The 22,772-nt window shown below is 50.6% G+C and overlaps 1 protein-coding gene across 4 annotated transcripts in view; it reads right to left on the bottom strand.

Moving 5' to 3' along the window:
* FLNB (filamin B) overlaps nucleotides 1–22,772 on the bottom strand; it is an 88,015-nt gene that overhangs the window by 59,995 nt on the left and 5,248 nt on the right. For all 4 annotated transcript variants that reach the window (XM_086756020.1, XM_086756019.1, XM_086756016.1 and 1 more), the window contains exons 2-3: nucleotides 14,788–14,889; nucleotides 13,438–13,857 (exon numbers count right to left, since the gene is read on the bottom strand). In XM_086756020.1, coding sequence (XP_086612146.1) covers nucleotides 13,438–13,786 — 349 coding nt within the window. In that variant the 5' untranslated portion in view covers nucleotides 13,787–13,857; nucleotides 14,788–14,889. The remainder of the gene's footprint in view (nucleotides 1–13,437; nucleotides 13,858–14,787; nucleotides 14,890–22,772) is intronic.

The raw sequence follows: 22,772 nt of genomic DNA, 5'->3' as shown, positions 1-22,772 counted from the left end.
CAGCAAGGCTGAACTGATAAAAACAGCTGGAGTCAGAATTCTGCAACACAACAAAACTAAGAAGAGCCTCTGAAGCATGAGAGTACTGTAACCATCTCTGCAGGATTAAGGTAATCCTAAATCTCAGCAGGTCACTTCAGGTGGCACCAAGGTTAACAACCCGGCTGGCTCTTGCAAGACCTCCCGGGGCTGGCAGAGACATTAGGTGACAAGTCACTAGCTCTGTATTGTATCTTACGTTGCTGAAGGAAGGTTACCAAGCTTCAGTGCAGGGGACAGACAGGAAGGTCCACCACCAGGCACCAGCACGCACTGGAGATGGAAAAGGTCCAAGAGATGCGGCTGCAACAGAAAAATGCCCCAGTGAGGCTGAAGAGCAAGAAGTAATCCAGAGTTTTCCAGACACCAGTGTGACCTCTGCGTTCTGCATTACTGAAGAGCATGTTTACTCACACTGGGGGTAGGTCAAGATAATTATAAGAAACAGCATGTAAAATCCTGCTGAGATAAATGAGCCCATTCAGATAGGGCTGTCTAACATCTTCTGTGCGGCAGACGCCAGGCACAAAAGCTGCAATGGATGGAGTTTCTGAAGCCAAAACCAACACGTTTGAAATTATCAGAAGTGATTACTGTTTGGGGAAATCCTTGGCCCCAACATCCACCAAAATTCTGGTTTCAGATGGAAAAACTGAATCATCTTACTGACTGCGATTCAGTGTGTGCAGGGCTGTTCGAAGGAAATCCCCATTCATGCAGCCTTGCATGGCTCAACCCATCTCCACCCCACACTGCAGCATCAGAGAGCTCAGGACTGGAGAAAACTTTGTGGCCTGGGATTGGTGACACATCAGAGGATATCCTGCCAGTTGCTTTCGCTGTGCAAAAGATTTGTGGTTTGTCTCAATTTTGGTAATCACTGATTGTGAGCACCTAACAGCACTACTCCGTGCAGGTTTGTTTTGAAGCGTTTAAGCGCAGACACCCTGCTACAGAGGCTCTGTAGCTTAGTGACAAAGTTATTCCTGAATTTATCAGCAGGCCAGCTCTGTCCTACCATTCCCCTGAGAAGCAACAGGAAAGGTAATTAATCTCTAACGTGCAATTGTGCCCCCACCACAGATAGAAACAGTCACTCTGGAAATCTCCCTCCAACATCAGCGCTGTTTCAACAGTTCATTTTGACATGCAGACGCAAGTACACACACAGCACTGAGAGCAGCCCTGCCACCAGAACGCGTTTCACCAGAACGCGTCTCACCAGGCCGCTGCCACCCAGCCCCGCCGTGGTGGTGCGAAACGCCCAAAATCAGCCGTCGCCCTGCCTCCACTCTCCGGCCACCGCCACAGCATTGCCATGGGAGTGGCCGTCAGGAGGGGTCAGTGACAGCTCTGCACAAGCCAGGCTGCTCTCCACGGCTGCGTACCAAGTGAAGACACTCAGGGCAGCTGCACGGCCACTACCAACACGTGCAGCCGCTGTGCAGCCCTGGCAGGCTCTGCTGCTTTTCCATGACCACTGTGAAGATGTCTCAATGCTTTTCTGAGTAAGTCAGGCAGTTGTTAATTCTTCGTGATCTTTCACATACAGACACCTATCCTCCCCTCCACTGGCAGCCAGGGCCACCTCTGTCCAAGAAGGAAGGCGGACACTTTCTTCCTGGAAAATCAATGCTTAAATAAAAAAAAAAATATTCAGTGTTGTGCAGCTGCTTCTTGAAGAAAGCAGCTTTCCCGTCCTTCTGGGGAAAGCAGTGAAGTTGTTTGAACATATTTTTGTGTACTTGTGCAACCCAGCAGTAAACACGCTTCCATCTGCACACAGCGCACAGCTCGCCCCGGCACGGTGGAGGTTTAAGCCCTGTGTGTTTAACATCCCACACAGGACAGCACTGTGTTTATACGGTTTCAGCTACAAGCCGCTAACATAAGGAACAGACGCTTGGCTTGAGGCCCAGGTAATTGATCCGACGGTGGCAGCCACTATCAGACAGACCTCTTTTGAGAGGAGCCTTCACCAGCAGGAGCGCGGTGGTGAATCCGCAGAGGCGCAGCCTGCACGGGTGGTCTCCGAGCACCATATGGGACTAACGGTACAGCTCGAGCACATATCAGCCACAGCTGTGTGATGCACGCTTGTGCAGACCACGTACCCGCTCACCGCACAGCGCGGGCTTCTGCAGATGTGCGAGTCTTGCATCGTTCCAAGCAGTCTACGGGACCCCCGCTCACCCCAGCTGCCGCCAGCTGGCTGGCCCTGGCCCTCGGAGCTGCTCTCCCACACTGTGGGTCCCATGCCATGCACGGGGTCTGCACGGGAGCCGTCCAGGAGGATGGAGGCAGAGAGAGGCAGGAGTAGTTCTGCTCTCTCAACACCATCAGCCTAATCCAACTTTGTCTGGAGCTGCTCGGCCGTAACAGGCTCTGGCTGCTAACAGCATTTCCGAGCTAGCCAGCACTCAGAGGGATGCCACCTTTCCTCTGCAGAGGCTGGATTTCAAATCTTCCAACTAGAGGCTTCACACAAGGCTTTCCAAACTTCACAAGCTCACAGTTCTCTCCCTAGTCTCCGGGGACAGCGTTCCACCACACACATGCTGACTGAGCAGGGTGCAGGCAATTACCCAAATCCTCACCAGCTGCAAAACCTCATTTTTAATCTGCAGTCTCACATTGTTCACATTTGCAGGCCTATTGTGTTTCACATTTTTCACACAACACAAAGAAATAAAGCGCTGGCTCTAGGGGCAGTTATGCTAGAGCTGGAATAGGTGCAGCAGCATCGCAAGCAACGCTGCTCCACCTGATCTCGCATACCCCTGCCAGTCACCTCCCAGGTTAGGTACAGCATCAGGCCACCTCATTTGTTATCAATTCCTCCATTCCACCATGAAAATGTTTAGTAACCTCCATCCAGACAGAGCAAAAGCCACACAAGTGTTTGTCCTACTCCTAGATGAAGACTGGGCCGCTCCTTTTAGCTTCTACATCTGACCCTGAATACTTTTGCTGTCCAGGTACTGCTTCAGAAGCCTGAGCTACTTTTCTTGTGAGTATGAAATATTCTGCAGCTTGTTAAAGCCTATGTTTAAGTAATAAAGCTAGTTAATTAAAATATTTAAGCTTCCTCTGCCTTAGGCAGTGTTTTCAACCAATAGTTGCAGTACTTCATGTGAAGCAGTTCATTTTTCCTCCTTGCAATTAAAACCCTGTTAAAGGCACATCATTTTCTTCAGTTATTTCTCTATATCAGAGGAGGTATTTCTTTAGTTTTACACACTGAACTCAGAGCTAGGCTACAAAACCACAGCAAAACTTGAAGTAGATCTGTTGAAGTAGGGTTTTACGCTACTAACTTCAGGGGGCTTCCCTGGTTGAGTCAGGGCTGTTCAGCAGAGCTTTCCACCTGGGAAAGCCCAGACATCTCCACTGTTTCCAGGGCCTGAACTAGCAGCTCCTCACTGGAGTCTGCTGCTTCTGGTGCTTTCATGGCAGAGCAAACCACCTTCATGAGCTGACCCTCGCAGAACAGCTCCAGACTGCTTCCTCCCAGAAAGTGGTACATTGGGATAGGCTCAAGTGAGGATCCCAGAGGCGATGTGGTTAATTCTCTCGGACAAGGTCTTTGCTATACCCTTGTCCAGGAGTCCCATATCTCCATAACTGCAGATGTCTGCAAGTCATTAGCGTGCTCAGTAATGCTCGCTTAGCAGCCACTAATCACCCGGTGTGACAGCACCCAGGGCAGAGCTGAGCAGCCCGGCTTCACCGTGGCAGCGAGCTGAATGCAGAACTTCAATCAGTGCTTCACCCCTGCATTTTGGGGGAGAATCTGAATCACTGGAAGGCAACCTGAGCCTTTCCCAACATTTTTGGGGTGCAAGAACTGTAATTGGCTACCTATGAGCCACGCCTGGTTTATCATCATGCAGACAACCTCTCCCCCCCAGGGTCTTCTCCAACAGCAGCTGTACTGGGTTGAGGTAGGAGTTACCCTTCTCCCTTTGGCCACCCATATTTGATGTAGCTGTTCAATTGTCCAGCACACATGCTGCATCCTCTGTTAACAGTGCCAAACACTTCAGCCAGCACTAGATATCATGGGGCTAAGTAACCACAGAGCATTAAGACAGCACCACTATAGAGGGTCCTGTGGTCCCAGTTTAAAAGCCTCTATGTCTTTGTTCTGACATCTGACAACCGCAGTGTCTGGCACTGCTGAGCTCGGGCTGTGGCACTGGAAGTCACCGCCCTTTCAAGAGTCACCACAAGTTTCCCTAGCAGTCACCAGCCTAGTTTTTCTGTTTCTTCATAGCTGCATTTTTACCACAAGCCTAAAAAGTTACCAAAAGAAATAATCCTCAGAGACAGCTAAAGCTGTTTCTATTTGACTTTTAATTAATCATTGATCTTGTTCAAGCAGTTACATAAGCTATCAGATATTTGCATGCAGCCACACTGTTAATCAACAGCCGGAACAAAGCTGAAACAACACGATTAGCATCCCAAGTCTTCCCACAGCCAGTATGTAAGTATGCGCAGACACCAACTCTTCCCCCACAGAGGAATTTGATAACAAGCCACGTCTGAGCAAGTGACAACTGCTCAGAGAGCCACCATGACTAGCAGTGACACCAGCAAACAGCAGCTCCGCAGGAGCATCCAGATCAGAGGTGCCTGGGCTTTGGAATAATTGGGAGACCGACAAGGAGAATTACTCTGAGTCTTACAAAGAGAAGGAATCCCTACAGAAATTGACTGTCTAGCTATGACGGTGAAGCAACACTTGATACCTTGCACCATCGAGACAACAGTTAGACAGCAACGTTATTTAGCAAGCAAGCGTTCCTCATTCTGTAGTGAGGATGAAAAGCAGTCAGACTAATCCAAGATTTGTGTCTCAGATCATGACAGACACAAGGCATATTTGTTACACTGACAGTTGCCAGCCAGGAAGATGCATTAGAAAAATGCAGGACCCTGCACATACTCCCCAGCTTGGGCTCCTGGCTCCTGCAGTCCAAGCCCAGAGTGACCTGCTGCTACCGCTCACCTTATAACAACAGGAGAATCTGCACAAAGGTAACCCGCGCCTCCACACATACTCATCAGCATTTTAGCCTTGAGACCTAAACCAGCTCCAAGACTTGGCGTACCAGTATTTGCCTGCGGGAAGTCCACTAAAACTGCTGCACCTACTGCTGTGAGAAAAGGGAATGTATACCAGTTAATTACACCAATTAAAGGACGCCTAGATACAGCACGTTATTATCTAGCCGAGGGGAACAGTATTTCCTCTTCTGTATTTGAATAACCTTCAGATGCACATAGGATGGGTGTTTGCTCAGAGCAGCTCCCCGCGCCATGCCTTCTGCCGCGGGGGTCCAGAGGCCACTTCCAAAGCCTGTTTACTTAACACCGCTCACCGCTCGCCACCTACGGCTCGCCTTCAGCCCACCAACCACGACAGTGCCCTTTAACATCACCTCAGAAATACAGACACACACATTGTCTCCTCACAAGAGCGGCCACAGACTAATCAAAACCAGTAGGCAGCTGCAAGCGCCTAGGGGGGCCCGAAATCGCCATGGGCTGCAAGTCGGCCACCAGCATCCCACGCCCAGGCCAGGCTGGAGCAGACCCCAGCTCCAGCCATGCCTGCAGCCCCTACACAAGGTACAGGAGTTGGTGTTTCAGCACAGCACGTAATAGCTCATCTCGCGGGCAGACACTCTGACGAGCCCCCCCAGATTTCAGCACAAAAAGCGGGTGGAAACGCACCAGCTGCGGGCTAGCAGGAAGGGTGGCTCCACTGCTTTTGGTTCTTGCTCTGCAGCAGCGCAGAGGGCCTGCAGCCAGTGTTGCAAACGCTCGCACCCCACCCAGGATTGCAGAAGACATAAAGAGCCTCCCCAACAGCGTGGCCAGAGCAGAGGGTGGCTCAGCACAGCGCCCACGCTGCGCAAGCACCGTCTGCAGCAACGCGCCGCCCGATAGCGCACGCCTGGGGGATGCTGGGACGCGCTGCTGCTGTGGCAGCTCTTGCCCAATTCTCCCCTCGCAGCACAGCAGGCTGGGTGTCAGCACAGCAGCCCGGCCGTCTGTGCCCACGTCACCCTCGGAGGGCCCAGCGCTTGGGAGCTGTGCTGCCACGCAGCCCAGCCAGCTCATGCTGGAGTAATTCAACACTCTGACAAATAAATGTGTCATGATTTATGGCATGCCCTGAAGCAAAGGAGAAGGAGCCACAGCCCATGATGTCACTGCAGCCCGCAGCCATTTTTGTGCTATTATGGGGTAACATTGGCAGGAGGGTTCATGCAACCTGCTGGTGCTGTTAGATGGAAACAGCTTGTCCCTTTGCAAGAAAGATCCCAGCCTGGATGTTCAAAGCTCTGCCACTACCAACTCAACAGGCTGATCAGTAAAACTTCCTATATTTCAGTGACCCAGAGAAAACAACTCTGAAATGTCAGCTGAATTTATGCTTTAAAGTGAGGGATTGCCTTCAGTATTTATTGGTTCCTTCCCATTAGATCAGTCATCTACTTCTGAGAGCTGTAAGGAACAGCAGTACCATCACCTATCCAGCTCAGCGGAAGCATCCCATTAGCAACTAGCCACCACTAGCAACTAGTATGTGTGGCCACTCTCCTCAGAGGGTTCATTAGAGAGCCACGGCTGCTTTCTTCCAAGGGCAATATCAGCAGGAGGTCCAAACCTCCCCAACCCATCACACCAGGGGAGATGGGATTCAGCTGCTCCGTCCTCTGCCCACACCAGGCAGCTCCAGGGCAGTGTCCGCTCTGTTACTCAGCACAAGGCAGGACGTGCAAGCCAACCCCTGCTTCCCCAGGAACTTGGGCAAAGCTGTGTTTGGCTGTTGTTTGAAGTGGCCTAGCTTGTTTTCTCTAACACAAAAAAAATCCAGTTTATTCCTGCAGTGGTTGCCAGCATTACAGTTGCCATGTACTCGCACAGCGGGAATGGGGCATTGCATACTTCTCACTACGGATGTCAGACTTCACAGAACAGCATTTACACAAGGAACTGTGATGCATAGCTGAACCTAAAGCCCACTGCAGCAGATCCCATCCTAGGCATGATGTACCAGATATTACACAAACACCTCCAAAACTCCCAGGTAATTGCAGGAGAGACAGAAAGCTGAGGGAGGCCCACAGACAGGTTAGAGACCACATCAGAGCCCAGAGGACCATCTGGTTATGACGCAACATACAGTTGCTGCAAGGCTTTCAAGTACAGGAACTAAGATTTATCTCCTAATAATGACCTGGAAGAAAGCATCTTCCCTATGAGATTACAGAGCACTGGTCCTTCCTCAGGAGGAAAAAAAAAAAAAAAGACAGAAGTGCGAGCTACAGAAACTTCTGCCTTAAGGAGGGAAAAAAAAAACCAAACCAAAAAAAAAAAACAACACAACACAAAACCCTGTACCAAGTTCCCAGAAGCAAGAGGTAGGGAAAAACCTCACTCAAGCTTCATTGCATTAATCCAAATGATCAGGCAGAGCTCGCTTAGCCCATTGAAGAGATAACCTCAGATCTCAGTTGACTCAACTCTGAACCCAAGGTCAAGTTCCCAGCAGAGCAAGGGCAGCTCTGCTCACCCCACCCAGGCGGCCGTTGCAAGAATGGTGGGCGAGTACTCACCTCTACCACACACACACTACTAGAGCGATGGAGAAAAGATACAGGAGCAGCTACCACAAGTTTCACAGATACAGTATTTTCATTAAAACTGTTACTCTTATTTCTCCAAACACAATGGGAACACAACATAGCTGTTCCCCCCACTGAATACAGCCTGCAACAAAGTAAGCCTTGCAAGCACTGCCATATCGTGAAGGCTGTAGGAAAGACTGCTCAGATCTCCTCAGAAGGATTCTCCCTCAGCCTTTTCTACATATATTTTGTTATGGATTCTTCCCCCAACCATTAACACTCTGCTACACAGCATTTCCTTCTCCAGCACAGACACACTTGGAACATCTGATTCTGTTTCTCTTGCCAGACCAAGCAGACTGCAGCCACACATCCTCCCCTACTTCCACCTACCACGCGTGCCCATCACTACCTTGGTGCACCGGCACGGAGAGGACTCACCCTCCCCACGGATGTGTGCTCTGGAAGAGGACCCACAGTACTATCAGAGTATACACACAAAAAGAAGAAAATCTCACAGGAATCTACAGGTTTCTCCACAGAAAGCCTGGCTACCTCACCAAGAGCCAAAATCAGGCTTGATGCTTTGTAAGCAGCAGCCACAGGGACAGGCTCTCCAGGCACACCGGTACCAAGTGCTAACAGAGCCAAACCCCGCGTCACTGAGCTCTGCATCTTCATTACTGTAATGACTTACAGGTCAGGTGCCGTACTCGTGCGCTGTGTACCACGCCAGGCAGTAAAGGAAGGCAGGTCCACAGGCAGGCCCGCCTGATGCTGGCGGCAGAGACCCAGCGCGTGTCACAGTACAGCGGAGGTCTGCTCACACCAGCATCGCCTGCAACACACAGTTTCACTCCGGTGTGCTCGCTTAGCATATATATATATATATAATTAGTGGTCTAAGCTTGGTAGGTCCTTGTTCAGGTCCCAAACCAGCTGCACATCAAAGTCTGTTTCTGAGGGGCAGCTTGGGGGATTCAGAGATCACAATTTTGCTTCCCTTGGCTTGGAGCAGGCGCCAAACAATACTGGCAAGGCAGAAGCATGGCCACACACAAGGCTAACCACCTTCTTAGATTACAGTTGCAGACTAGGAAAAGAGTTATCCTGACCCATTTAGATTTAAACATCCCCATGTAAGTCAATACAAGACATGGCATTAGAATATGGAGCAGTTAAGACTTCAGTCCTTCTTGAATAGCTGGCACAGTGTTCAGTGCCTTCAATGAAAGTGCTGTTTAGCACATTAGTCTAACTGGTCTCAAGTAATTTTACTGAAGTTTGATCACTTTACAAGTCTCCGCTCATATGTAAAAGAATGCAAGAACAGTCTGTGTAAGCTACCTTAAAGTTTCCTGTAACTTGGAGCAAATAGCTCATGCAAAGCCACTTTTTCTTTAGACCAGCAGTCCAAGAATTGAAACAGAAGGTCCGGAGGAAATCAGCCACTCTCAGAAACCAAAGCCCCCTCCAGTCTCCAGCAGTGAGGCCCACTGCCAGTCTATCAAAAGTAATTTTCGAGGGGAAGGATTATGTGTCACATTTCCAAGAAGCAGAAACCCGCTTCCAAGACACACTGGATGTTTTCCAGAAAACAGTCTCTGGGGAAGTCACAGGTAAGTGGCAGACAAAATGCAAGTGTATTTTGACTGCCTCCTCATGATGTGTTAATAGCACCTGGAGTGAGACAGAGAGAGACCCTAAGTGTATACAGGCTGAAAATAACTTTTGCTTTTTTCAGTTTTCAAGCACCTAGCTCTAGGCATTACAGGACAGCACATTTAACAAGTTTTAGAAAACATGGATTTTCCTCTAAAAATTTAAGATTTGCTTTGTTACCCTTCAGTGAGTGTATCAACAGCTTGGGAAGAAAGCTGGGTTTTAACCGTTTTCCTAAAATGAGATTTCAAAGAGGTACTCAAAGGACTCACAGGTCAAGATACTTCCCTCTTTAGAGCACGCTGGAGGTTTGCGCTACAGAGCACAGTGCACTCATCAAGCACTCGGTCATTCACCAAAAACCCACCTGATACACAGGTTAAGCTCGGTCAGAAAAAGGCAGCCCTTCCAGAAGCACTCCTGCAGTTGGGACATCCCAAGACACCAAGGTCTCCACGAGGCAAGTACCAACAGACCATGATTATAACCTCAGCCATCTCCCTCCTGGCATGGCTCAGCTCCCTCCAGGCACTGCAGTGGGACTCAGGACCACCACAAAGAGAAACCTTAAAACCAACCACACAACGGTAGCTGAGGCTGGCACCTGGTATACCCTGCAGTCGGGAGGCAAGCCAGATTGGCTCACTTATCTGGTGAAAGCACGGTCTGGCAAAGAGAAACCACATGTTTTTCAGTTAGACTGCAGCAGTCAGATTGATCAGAGATTGCAGTTTTACCAAAGAAGCAAGCCAGCTGCTCAGCACCCATCCTGCCTCTGCCAGTGACTCAGGGCTGCTGGGCAAGCAATGACCACAGGACACTGCCAGGAGGCACCAAACAGCACCAGAACATCCACCTAGGACCTGCTGGCTGCAGGCTCAGGAGCAATTTGGCAGGAAACAGCCCGAAACTGCCTGCCAGGCTTCGGACACTGAAGTCCTCTGTTTCTAAGCTAAATCAGTTGACTCCTATTGCCTGGTATCAGGGTTCCTAGGAAAAAGCTCAGAGCCAAATTAGCTTCAACTTCCCTTCTCAGCCACTTGCTGCAGCTTTTACCAAAGCACGATGTGGCTCCCGTACAAAGTTATCTGTGGAGTCAATCAGCTCCTTCGGCCAAGAGCAAAGCCCTTGTGCTCTGCATTCCTGGCATCCTACTCCCCAGCGCCTGTCACACCACACGCCACTCAGCACCCAGGAATCTGCAATTATCTCAGTCTAGCAGACAAAAAAAAAAACAAAAAAAAACCAAAAAAAAAAAGCTAGACTTAATACTTGTTAACACTTGAGTAGCACAGCAGCTACCTCATGTTGAGCAGAAGACTTCTTTGTGTTCAAGTCACTTGCCCCAAGAGCAGCTTTTTCAGAGCTTTCAATCCTATCTTTGCTGGATGGCAAAAAGCACCCATGTGCTCTGTGGTCATTTTTACAGTAGACCACACATGTGGTCACATCTGCACTGAAGTGAAGGTGCTTCACATCTAGAAGAGCATCTTGAAACTACCAACAGACTCTGAGCAGAGACTAAACAAGGGGTAATAGCAGCAGAAGAGGTTGGACTGCTAACTGTGCATCCAGAAAGGGATGTGGTCAGACATTATAAACAAACTGATTTCTCTGTGCATAGACAGACTTATTTTAAATGGACAAAAATTGAATGCCAAAAGCTTGCTACCAAAAAGGTTTGAAAGTGGGGTTGTAGTACAGCAGCAGTAGCTGAGCCATAATACATGGCTTCTAAAACATTCCTGGAAGTTAAATAATAACTGGAACAGGCACTGCATCCACTTAGCAGAGGTCTGATGGCATTATTAATGCCTGAAATCCAGTAGCTGCAGCTGTCAGGTTTTCCCAGCTGATCTGGCTCAGAGCTGGCCCTAAACACCAACTTGGTCATAAAAGTTCTCTTCCTAAAAGCCTCTACTAGTACATACCTCCAGACCCCATAATGGCCTCTTCTTTAGTCAGCAACACAAAAGAAGAGACTAAAAACTAGAAACAAAAAGAAAGCTCCATGTTCTTTAGAACCTGCAGGGAGAAACGCACTGGGGGCAGGTAGTGATCCCAGTCGACGCTGTGCCCGCAGGAGAGGTGCTGTGGGCTTCACGCCCTTCAACCAAGCGGAGTACCGCAAGGCTTGCTTTGAACATCTTTTTTGGAAAGTGAGTTCAGGATGTTTTTTCAGGAGCAGCTCAGTTTATCCAGGACTGTAGGGCTGGGCTCCTGTGCTACCACTTGGCTCTGGCAGCACAGCACGGATGGAGCTGTAAACCCCTCCATGCAGAGGCTGGGATATGGCAAAGGCACCAGCAGCCACAGCCATTGCATTCTCCAAAGCTTCAATGACAGGTTTTTTGGTTTGTTTGGGTTTTTTTCTTTTTTTTTTTTTTCCCCTCTTGTTGTTGGGTTTTGGTCATTTTGTAGGGTGTTTGGTTGGTTTTTGCCTTTTTTTTTTTTTTTTTTAAAAACAGCCAACACAATGCAAGTAAACTGCAATACAGTTAGCCAAGTCTTAAATGATTATGGCCACCCTGCAGCCCAGTCTAATCCTGTAAGGGAGCTGTGCCGCCACAGCAGCATTTCTAGAAAGGAAGTCGCTGGAAGCCAGGCCTGACCGGACTGACCTTGATCTCCCAAACCCACAGCCCTCGGGAAGTCCCACAGATAAATAGGAAAGCAGCTGGAGCAGCAACATTTTTCCAGGGCAAACAATACAATAGGAGGGGAGCACTCGGACAGTGTCAGCGTGGCGGCTGGTAAGGAGCAATTCCAGTGGCTGAGGCGGAAAGGTGAGCTCTGATGTTAGCAAAAGCAAGCTCGGCCCGCAGTCAGCAGCCACAACTCAAACCCCACTGTGTGCAGAGGGAATGCATCTCAGTAAATAATTAGCACCAGCTCTGCTCCTAGCTGTGAGTAAGTTGTTCGCTGTTTTGCCCCAGGAGGATAATCAGCCATTCGAGACCCAGTCTCCACTCGTCCAAAGCTGTTTTTTACACATCAGCAGAGAGAAGCAACAGGGTACCCACCTAGCCCACCCAGCCACAGGCTTCCAAAGAGGGATAGGTCTCTCCCAAACTGGAGAAGTTTGTACTTTCTTGCTACTGTAGCTAAAGCCTCTGAAAGGAAACAGTTTTCACCTTGGCCAAGAGTTTTAGGCAACTGAGCAGGGCTGCACTCACCCAAATTCAGCTGTGCAATTCATCCAGGCCAGAATCATTGGGAGGCAGTAATTAGAGTTATCTGGCAAAGAGCTAGAAAAGGCATTCACATTCCTTCCCAGAAATCTCTCAGGCATTCCAATTACTGCTTTACAGGCTGTACTGCAGCCACACCTGAGCCATTCCCAAAACGGTCACCACACGCATTCCTGAGGGATCCTCTGCGATGTGATGTGCGTGCCAACGGCTTTCACCTCCCCAGGAGACGACCGGTTACCTGGCCACCGCACCCCCGCACGGTGTGCACAGCCGGGGGGGGCATCAGCTCGCAGCCCCCGTCTCCGGGCGTTAGCAGAGGCCCTCACACGTTTCCCACCGTAGCAGAAAGCCGAAGGAGAACGTGCAGGAGAATGTGCAGCCCGTTCAACAGCTGCAGCCGCACCGCGGCGAGCGCCCACGCTAACCTGAACGACTGGCATCATCTACTGGGCTCTACCGAGCAAGAAAAATCCCCTCCCGCTGCTCCCCGCAGCTCGCCCCGCAAAAGCCGGGCTCCAGCGCCCTGCCAGAGCCCGGGCACCCCCGGCCCGGCTGCCTCGGCGGGAAAGGGGCTGCACAGGGCGTTGGGGCTCTCCGGGAAACGACCTGAAAGGGAAGCCTCACCTAGGAAACAGCGACTAAGAGAGAAACCGAGGAGAGCGCTGACAGCCGGGCTGTGGGACAGTCCCACGGCACACACAGCTTTAGACCAAAGCTCGCTCCTTAAAGAAAGAAAAAGCAGAGATTCCTCAGCGTCTGACCCCGCAGACCTGGGGAGCGCGGCCGGTAGAACCCTGGGTCCGGGGCGGGGGGGGAAGCCCAATAAAGTGAGGAAAAAAAAAAAAAAAACCAAAACCCAACCCAACCCAGCTCCCAGCCGCTGGGGATGCGCTCACCGATGGAGACCAGCTTGATGCTCTCCCGCTCCAGGAACTCGAGGGCCACCGAGACGTTCTCCAGCTGCATCTGGCGGAAGGTGGGCCGCTGGTGGTACTTGCGGTACATGCGCTTCTGGCTGAGCACCTCCAGGAGGGCGATGAGGCGCAGCCCATCGCTCAGGTCGTGCTGCAGGTTGCCGATGCGCTTGTTGACGCAGCGCAGGTGCTCGTTGCACCAGCGGGTGAAGGTGTTCTGCTGGATCCGCTTCCAGGGCGCGTCCTCCGCCAGATCCTTCTCGGTGGCCGGCATCTCGCCGTCGGGATCCGCCGCTCTGCGACCGCCCTGGCCCCGCGCCTGCGTGCTCATGGCGCGGCCCCGCTCCGCCTCCGCCTCCTCCTCCGCGATCCGCTCCGCCCCGCCCGGCCGCGCCCACTCGCCTGCGAGGAAGGAGCGCGGGGCTCGGCTCGGCTCGGCTCGGCTCGGCTCGGCTCGGCTCGGCTCGGCTCGGCTCGGCTCGGCTCGGCTCGGCTCGGCTCGGCTCGGCTCGGCTCGGCTCGGCTCGGCTCGGCTCGGCTCGGCTCGGCTCGGCTCGGCTCGGCTCGGCTCGCGCTGCTCCGCCGCTCTCCCGCCTCTGCGCGGACCCCGCGCCGCCGCCCGCCCTTTATCCGCCGGGAGCGGCACGCCCTCGGGTGCATCAGCCTTCCGCGCCCCGCCGCACCAGCCCTGCGGGGGGGGTGAGGGGGGGGCTTCCCAGATGCCGGGCTGGGTCCCACGTCCACCTCCCCGAGGCGGGGACGGTGCCCTACAGGGCCCTGCGGCCGCGGGGGTGACCCCAGCGCTGGGGCTGCGCTGCGCGGGGCGGGGCGGGGCGGTGCGGGAGAGGTACGTTGCTGCACATCTGTAAAACACCGCAGCCGTCGGGCGCGGCGCGCAGGGCGCAGCCTGGCTCAGCGGGGGCTGGTTGCGCTGGCCCGAGAGGCAGCACGGTGCTGGGCACCCGTGTGCGGTTTTAGCAACCGTTTACCGCAAAGAGACACTCCAAAAAGCGGTGGAGGCTCGAATTCTTGGGGGTTTCTCACCTTTCCCCTCCACCCTCCCACCCCACTATAGTGACCGATTTCCTGCCGTGCCACTCCCTGCCGAGGTACAAGGCAGTGGCTTGCCGCTGACTCATTTGGTGAGAGAGTCACCAGAGCTGCCCCGTCTGCCGTCGCTACACGCTGACTCTCTGCAGGTTGCCCGGACGTCTCATGACTCTCGCCGGGGCAGTGAAAGCTGCCGTGGGGCGTCCCTGGGTGTCCCTGCCCTGCGGGAAGCCCGCGCCCACCCGCTCGCCCTCCCCTCAGGCGCTGATCCCACGCACTCACGGTCTTGGCTCTGCTGCCAGGAGCTGCTCCAGCGATGTTGGGCGAAGTGCGTGCGTGCGTACCTGCTCACATCAAGGCCGTCACACTGAAAGACGCGGGAGCCTGTCAGAGAGAGCAAACCCATTACAACAGAATTAATAAAGTCTAGTTTAATTAAGATGACCATAGCCACTCGTTGCTAGATTAGAATGCAGATTTCCAATGATTTTCTTCTAACAGTTTTACTCTAACGCCTTTACTAAACTATAGCACTGTGGTTTCTGTCCAGTGACCTAACATCTTCTCCCAGACTATGTAAGTTTTATCAAATAAATTTGTTCACAAGAAAATAAGAAAGAAGCAAAGACGGAGATGAGGTAAAGTGGGATGCTTCCCAACCAATAGGCAGCATCACCTCCTGTTTTAAAAATACCAGAGAAATCAGAGAGCAGATTTAATATACTGAAACGGTGAGGTGTATCTCATGGCACAGCAGTAACTGTCCTTTTCTCAAATTATTGAGCCAACCAGCAAGAAGGATTCAAATAAAAACCAACTTTACCTGAGGGATTTTATTTACAGAGCAGCACCGGTTACGGCCCGTCCCAGCCGGGGCAGGCTGTGCCTCCGCAAGCAGCTCGCTGCCATCGGCAGAGGCTGGTCCAGCCCAGGGGAAAGCAGGCTGGAAACATGGAGCTGAGCCTTTTTTTCAAGGGCTTTTCTCCCATCATCCTATACTTCATCTTTTAATAGATGCTAATTGCTTGTTGACTTTGGCCTGGGTTGGGACTTCTTAGCAACCATTCCACCTCCGGATTAGCTGATTGCTTATAACATTTTAATTACAGTTCCTTTCCACTCCTGCACCTAGTAATGCACACTGTCTTTAATAAAGTTTTGTGCCCAGGCCATACTGAAAAGTTGAAGCTTCAGCCATTTTTTTCTGTAACAAAATAAGTATTTAAAAGTTAAACAGGAAAAAGGCGAATCAGTATCAAGACCTTCATTTTTAACTAATATATTTAGCTAAAATTTTCAATAAAGATCTTTTTTTCCACAGACCCAGCAAAGAAAATTTTCATCCCAATGACATAATGTGCAACGACATGCTCTGCACACACGAGGACAGCAGTTTCTTTGAGTGGTTTTGCACCACCCCGTCCATCCATCCATCCATCCATCCCACCAGCAGTACTGAGGCACAAAAGGACCTGCGAAGCGCTGGTGCGGAGCTGCGAGCCCAGCTCGCCCCATCAGTTTCGGCAGAAGGGCAGTGACGTGGTTGGGGCTGTTGCTGCTCAGGACCGCGTGGGGTCGGTGGGATGCTGGTGGTCTGGATGCAGCAGCATGTTGCAGCTGCCCTTCCCTGCCCATCACAGGGCTTTTTGACAGAATTCAGCCTTTTGCATCCTGATTGCTTTCATGATTATTGGGAAACAAAGACTGCTTTATGGGAAGAGAATGAAAAAAGGCAAAAAAAAATTTCTGCTCTGAGGAACAGATCTTGTTTCCTTCCTTCCTTCCTTCCAATTCACAGCTGTGGTCTGAGCCACATTTTTGTATGATGGGCAGCAGAGGAGGGCAGCCACTGCATGCACCCCATCGCCTGCACGCGTGTTCGAGATCAGGAGAGGCACCGTCTCTGGTAGCTGCCTGGCCACAAGCCTGGCGCCCGCTGTGGCAGTGACAGTGTGCTGGCAGCTCCTCCGGCACCAACGCCTTGTCCTCCTCTGCCGTGTGCTGCTTAGTGATCAGATTCTTCTTGGGGTCATGTTTGGCCTGAAAAACTGGATTCCCTTTGAAATTACGTTGGAAGGCACTTTAACACAAGTGAACATGTGTTTCAAGTTTCATCAGCAGGAGAAGTAAAAACAAGCTAACCCGTGAAGCTGTACTTGCTGGAATACCATCCTGGTACTGTATATTATTACAGATGAACTCATGTATGCCTTGCAGAAATACCTTATGTGTATAAATATACGGGTAGATGTTTGCGTGGACGTGTGTATATATGCTGAAAGGGAGGGAGATTTCAACACTGCGCTCTGGGGCAAATACTTTTTTCTTCTGATTTGTCCTGTATGACGAGGATCTTTCCATCCTGGCTCTTCCTTTGCTCACTAGATGCAGATATAAGGAAGGAAGAACACAGTCATTGTTTTTTTGGTTCTCTTTAAGCAGTTGCAAAAACACAGCATTAACTTTTTTCCACTGTTTTAAAAATACTCTTCCCTCCTCTTCATGATAATTCACTGCAAGGCTGGACTTAAGACCCCATTTATTCAGCAGCAGAGGTCTTCCACTGCCGCATGCTTACTGTTTTATCATAGAACTGCTCTGAATATTTGGGGTTTGAAAACAGAGCCTTGACAAATGGAATGAATTGCAACGGCATTTGGTTTCTCTATTTTTGGCAAAAAGACATTGAAGAATGTCTCTTAAACCAGAATATGGCGTTAGGCTCTGTGAATTTACAGGGAGTCCAGGAATAAAAAAGTTAGGCACATAGTTTAAACTGTAAACCTAAATAAAAGTTGGCTGGCCTTTACAGGTCTGCTGCTGCTCTTGCTGGAATCCGTTATAATCCTTAATGGAAATTTAATCTCAGCACAGATTATTTATCACATCTTTCGGGGCCCTGGAAGCGTACTGTGGGAATCTGCAGCGGACACTTGCCATTAGTTTTTTGGAGCATCCTAGTAGTAAGGGGAAGTAGCAGCTCTGACCACCGGCTGTTTCACCCAGGAAAGGTCTGCTCAAGCCTGGCTTGCAAAAGCAGAAGGGTGTGGGGCGCGGCGGCGCGGGCCCTCCCTGACATCAGTGGACAGGCAGCGCATGATGGGGTGACTAATGAAGTCTGAGGTCTGCTTCTGGGTAATCAACGTTATCATGGTCTCATGTGATGATACATTCTTGGATTCCTCCGAATCATGGGCTATTTGTGAGAGATCACGGCCATTTGGGGCACTGTACGTGCTCTCTGCTCCATGCGTTATTCAGCAACAGCTTACTTTGATCGTAAAAGGACGAGAATCAGAATTAATATCAAATGTTAATCCAATATCTGCACAGTTTGTTTAGAGCAGGAATGGGCCATGGCTGAGCATTCAGGGCTGAGTCTTCGCAGGTGGAAGGACTTTTCTCTGAGGACCTGTCCAACTAGAAATGTCATCTTTTAAAGATTTCAGTGGTGCTGCTAATACGTGAGGAGCACTGATGGTTTTTTTTTTTCCCACACTACAACTAACCCCACACAAACAACTTTGAAGATGTAACACATCTCAGCAGAAATGTGTGGTGAAAAGTCAGCAAGATCCCTCCATCCTTTCTGAAGTCTCCTGTCAAAGCCGCAGCACCCTGAGGGTTTGTACCCTGGGGCTGTTGAAGCTTGGGTGTTGTCAGGGCAATGGCTTGGAAAAGGAATAACTGGGCCATGGGCTACAGCACCCAGCTAGCTTTAGAAATTTATCAGGAGATTTTAAATATTTATAAGTTTTTGGCATGTAATAGCCTTATCCAAACACAGGACAGCATTGTGCACTGCAACAAAAGCCATGCACAACAAATGCCATAAAATAAATGATAGCACATTCAGAACACTGTGCAGATGCTAATCCTCGCAGCGCCGCAGGGAGACTCGTCTGCTAACCCAGCACTCAGCCAGCAGCATTAAAGACAGAGAAGCTGAGGCTCAAACTAGTTAAAGTTTGGTTTTTTTCAGAAGCCGCGTGCACCGTAACTCGATGGGATTTGGTGACTACGTGACCATAAATGGAATCACCGCGCAGCCGGCAGCACTGATCCCGGCACAGCAACCACAGCCGGGTCCCTGGGAGCAGCGCTCAGCCTCCCGCGTCAAAGCTTTCCAAACACCCCATGCATTTTCCTCCCTTCGTACACTATTTGCTGCGTTTTAAAAGACAATAGAAGTGTTTCTTTTTGATTGATGAAGTAGTCATTAAGCCTCTCCTTTTGTTACCATGATCGCTACCAAGCAAAGTAAAACTGAGACAAGTCATTCAAGTCAAAGCATGAATTCAATGGATTGCGTCATGAATTGCATTTTCCTTATTCAGCAGCTCTGTGGAAGGCAAAGGAGTTCTGCATTAAACAAATATTGGCTAGGACATTTGATACAACTTGTTCTGAGTTTTTCCATCTTCTTTTTCCTCCTACCTCTGGTATCCAGGAAAGACAGCAATATGAAAGCACGCAGCAGCAGTTCAGCCCAGACTGGACAGAGGGATGTCTTTAGGCGCAGAAATCTCTAGAAGTATGCTGAAAATGTAAGACACTGTCCTGGAATTTGTATTGAAATTTGTCATTCGAAGGTCTATTTAGGCAACAGTTGCTTGTAGTAGCAGTTGTGTCTGGGGCATTCTTTTAATCTGTGTCTGGAAGAATATGATTTTTCTTCTGTATATATAGAGGTTTTGCTGCATTATATGTATATATATCTGTATCTTGCTGCATTAGATATGTATTCAGAAGCTGAAACTGGTGCCAAAAGCAGCCATCCATCTGGCAAACAGTGCTTTGCCAGAACTTACAGTGCCACTCTTGCTTTGGATCCCAGGAAGACTCACAGCTGGAATTTAAAGCTCTGGTTTGGACACAGGCTGTACATGGCGCAGGAGCAAGGCTGCTTGTGCTTTTTGCTATCCTGGAGCAGCAGAAATCAGGGGAGACAATCAAACTGGCATCCATTTAGCACACGCTGGAAGAGCAAGGACAGGGCATTCCCTGGGAATGTGTCTCATTCAGGAATTCACCTCGCTTCTTTGTCCAAAATACCCTCGCTGCTTGTTCCTATGGAAATGCTGCGAAGTTCATCTGTTTTTCCAGGTTCATCTATTTTTCTGATTGATAAACTGCCACAGGGTGTTTAATTTTATTTCTAATTTGTGAAGATGGTTTTAAGTGAAAACCGTCTTCTGTGTATACTCACAGCCATGGATAGGCATCTCTCTCTTTGCAAAATCCAAATGAAAGTTGTGTTGGTACCTGGGGACGGTGCCTGGCAGTGCAGCCATCCCCACGGCAGCGCCTGCTCTCAGCCAGAGCCCCTGCCGAGCACCAAGAACGCAGCGATGGCCGCGCTGTGGGTGTCCGAGCGAAACATAGCTTACCCAAATAAACATGACTTGACATATCAAACACGAAGTTGAAAAATAATTTGAAATAGCAACTCATTTTTAAAATAACTCAGGATCTGATTTCATGACCTGGGAAGTCAGGTCCTATACAAAACCACACAATGCTCCAGTATGCAGCTAATCACAGCTTCCTGCCCGTATCAGATACCGCAGGCACGGTCCTCATTAGACATTTTCTGTGCTTACTTCCAGCTTTACCTACTGCTTGTGTTTGCATCCAGAGCAACCAGGGCTCTCTTCCTAAGGTGGCACACCCATTTTTCTCAGGGTTTGAGCTTCTTTTCTCATGCTTTTACTCCATGGGGTGGAGATTGTAGAAGTGACGGTGTAAAACCAGAATAAAACATTTCACATCTGCCAGGGCTCATGGACTGCAGAAATTCCAGGTGTTCCCTGGTTACTCTTCGGGAGTTGCTTTAACCTGGGATACAGACGAATAGTTGTGTTTGACTGCAGAGGAGCGGCCAAGCTCCTCCTTGGGACAGCTGGATGAAGCGTAGGAAGGAACGCTTTCCAGGGGAACAGTGTATATTTTTTAAGCAAACCGAAGCCCTTCTGTGTGACATAAACAAAACTGTTGACCTACGTGCGGCCAAGGGGGAGGTCGTTCGGCTCTCCTGGCATGCTCCCCAGGATGCAGCAGCCACACAGATGAGGATGCCAGTACATGGGGTGAGCGAGAACACACACATCCTGGCTGTTTCAGAGGAAAGGCATGATGCTATGCAGTGCTCGTATCGACCGTCTCCGCTGTGATGTTCTCATGATGGTGAATAATCAACAAAAAATGACTTTAAATGGATTTGCTTTCTGCAAAAGGCTGAAGTCACTTTCCTTTCTTTTTTCTAAACATTTCTCACAAAAATATTCCCAGACAGAAATCTTGCATGACAAGCCTTAAGTCTACTGACTCAGTTTGAAAGCTGCTTTATTAGCCCCTCCACGGGCTGATAAGCCCTGGCCGGCACGTAAGAGCACAAGGGCCATGCATTGTTCTCCTGCTCAGCCCGGTGCGGCGCTGGCCGCCTGGTCTCAATCCAGCCAAGCAATTAGAGAATTTAACTTCCTCCATAAACACTTGTGTGTGTGAGGCCATATACTTGAGGGCATTTCTTTGCTTGAAAGGGAGCTAACCTTTTAAACATGTCGCAGAACCAGAAGGAATGGCAGATGCCTCTGTGGGCAGCATCACATTGATTTGGGTGAGAATCAGGAACAATAAAGGGTGGAAGAAAAGCACTTGGACCTGGCCAGCAGTTGCCAGCCTCCAGCCATCGTTCCTCCCGCGCAGCTGTCAGTCAGTTCTGCCGTTAATATATTGCAGCATAACAATGTCCTGCGGCTGAGCTCTGCCCAGCAACACCCTGCGAGGAGGAAAGGCGGAGGCGGGTGCGCGGGTGCAAGAAGCACCAGCCGGGGGAAAAGGGCAGGGTGTTGCCACTGTCCCATAAAATAATGGGAGACGCCACCCCGAGAATGGGTGGGAGGAGGGCGGCAGCCCGGGAACCCCTGGGCTGTGAGTGCTGGCACAAACCCCAGCAGGAACTGGGGGTCTGCGTGTCCAGGGAGGGCTCGCGGGGTTTGGCTGGAGAAACTGGAGTCCCCAGAAGGGAGAAAACAGGGCAGGAAGAAAGCTGAGAAGATCACCCATCCCCACAGCACAATCTGTGCCTTACCTATTCCCTGGAGCTTTTCTGGGTACAAACTTTTCCTAAGAACTCTGAGATTCTCCCGCGGGGCCCCCTGCTCTGGCTCTGCTCTTGTCTCATAGGGCAAAACCTGTGATTCCCATGTTCCTGCTTGTCTCACTGTAAAACAAGGGTAACCGTGATTCCCAGCTTTTGCAAAGCTGCTCCAAAATCACCAGCTAAAAAAAAAGGCAATAAAAGGTATGGTACTGGGAGAAGATGGCATCAGAAAGGTGTTACTGGTGGAGCTAGCTGGGCAGCTGGTGCCTCTTGCTCCTTGCGTGCCTGGCAGAGACCTGAAACCAGAAATAACAGCAAGAATGAGCCCAGTCACGCGCTGTCTGATTGGAAAGGATCAAAAAGTAAAAACAGATCCTTTTCAACCACAGAACGATGTATTTCCAAGGGCAGTTCGGCCATGCTGCAGTAGTTGGCACTGCACTTCACATCGGCCATCTGGTACAGTGCGCCCGGCAAGGAGCCTCCCCTCTGTAAGCCGTACGCACCGGGCTTCCCCGCGGGTTAAAACATCAGCAGTGAGGCTGGTATGACACAGAGGGGAAAAAAGGAGCCCTACCAAGGCCAGTCCTGCTAATTGGAATGAGCAAGAGCAAAATGTAACAGGGGAACAGGGTTGGGGCATGGCCTGAGACCCTTTTTTGAGGGTGGTCACTGTTCCCTAGTGTCAGCTGCCCCGTTGCCGCAATGGTGCTGTTAGGGAAGGGCGAGGGACGAGTGAGATACAAGTACAGCAGCCTCAGGTGAGTGGGTTTATCTTTACAGCCGTGGCGATAACGCGGGTTGCAGCAGGCTGGAGGCGATCCAGCTGGGGCCAGTCGTGCTACGTGGGAGTCTCGTGTGAGCCTGGCAGCTGGGACCCCACCAGTGCCCGGGCAGAGCTGCGGGAGCCTCGCAAAGCTCTGGGTCATCGCCGCTGCCCTCTCAGGGGCACTGGCTGCTTGCACGGGTGCAGCACCGTGGCCGCCCAGGCCCCTCTGATGGCCCCTTTTTGCTCCCGGCCTCTCTGAGGCTCCAGCCTGTGGAGGGAGGTGGCAGTAGCCCCTCTGGGGACCAGAACAACCCCCTCCCCAGGTTTGCAACCCATGCCAGCAAGGCCAGGTGTACCCACAAGAAGCCCCCTTCTCCTGCTTTCCACACAGCA

This window comes from Chlamydotis macqueenii, chromosome 10 (genome assembly GCF_036417535.1).
Source record: "Chlamydotis macqueenii isolate bChlMac1 chromosome 10, bChlMac1.mat, whole genome shotgun sequence".
NCBI classification, from domain to species: Eukaryota; Metazoa; Chordata; class Aves; order Otidiformes; family Otididae; genus Chlamydotis; species Chlamydotis macqueenii.
This window is presented reverse-complemented; position numbering and strand designations above follow the sequence as displayed.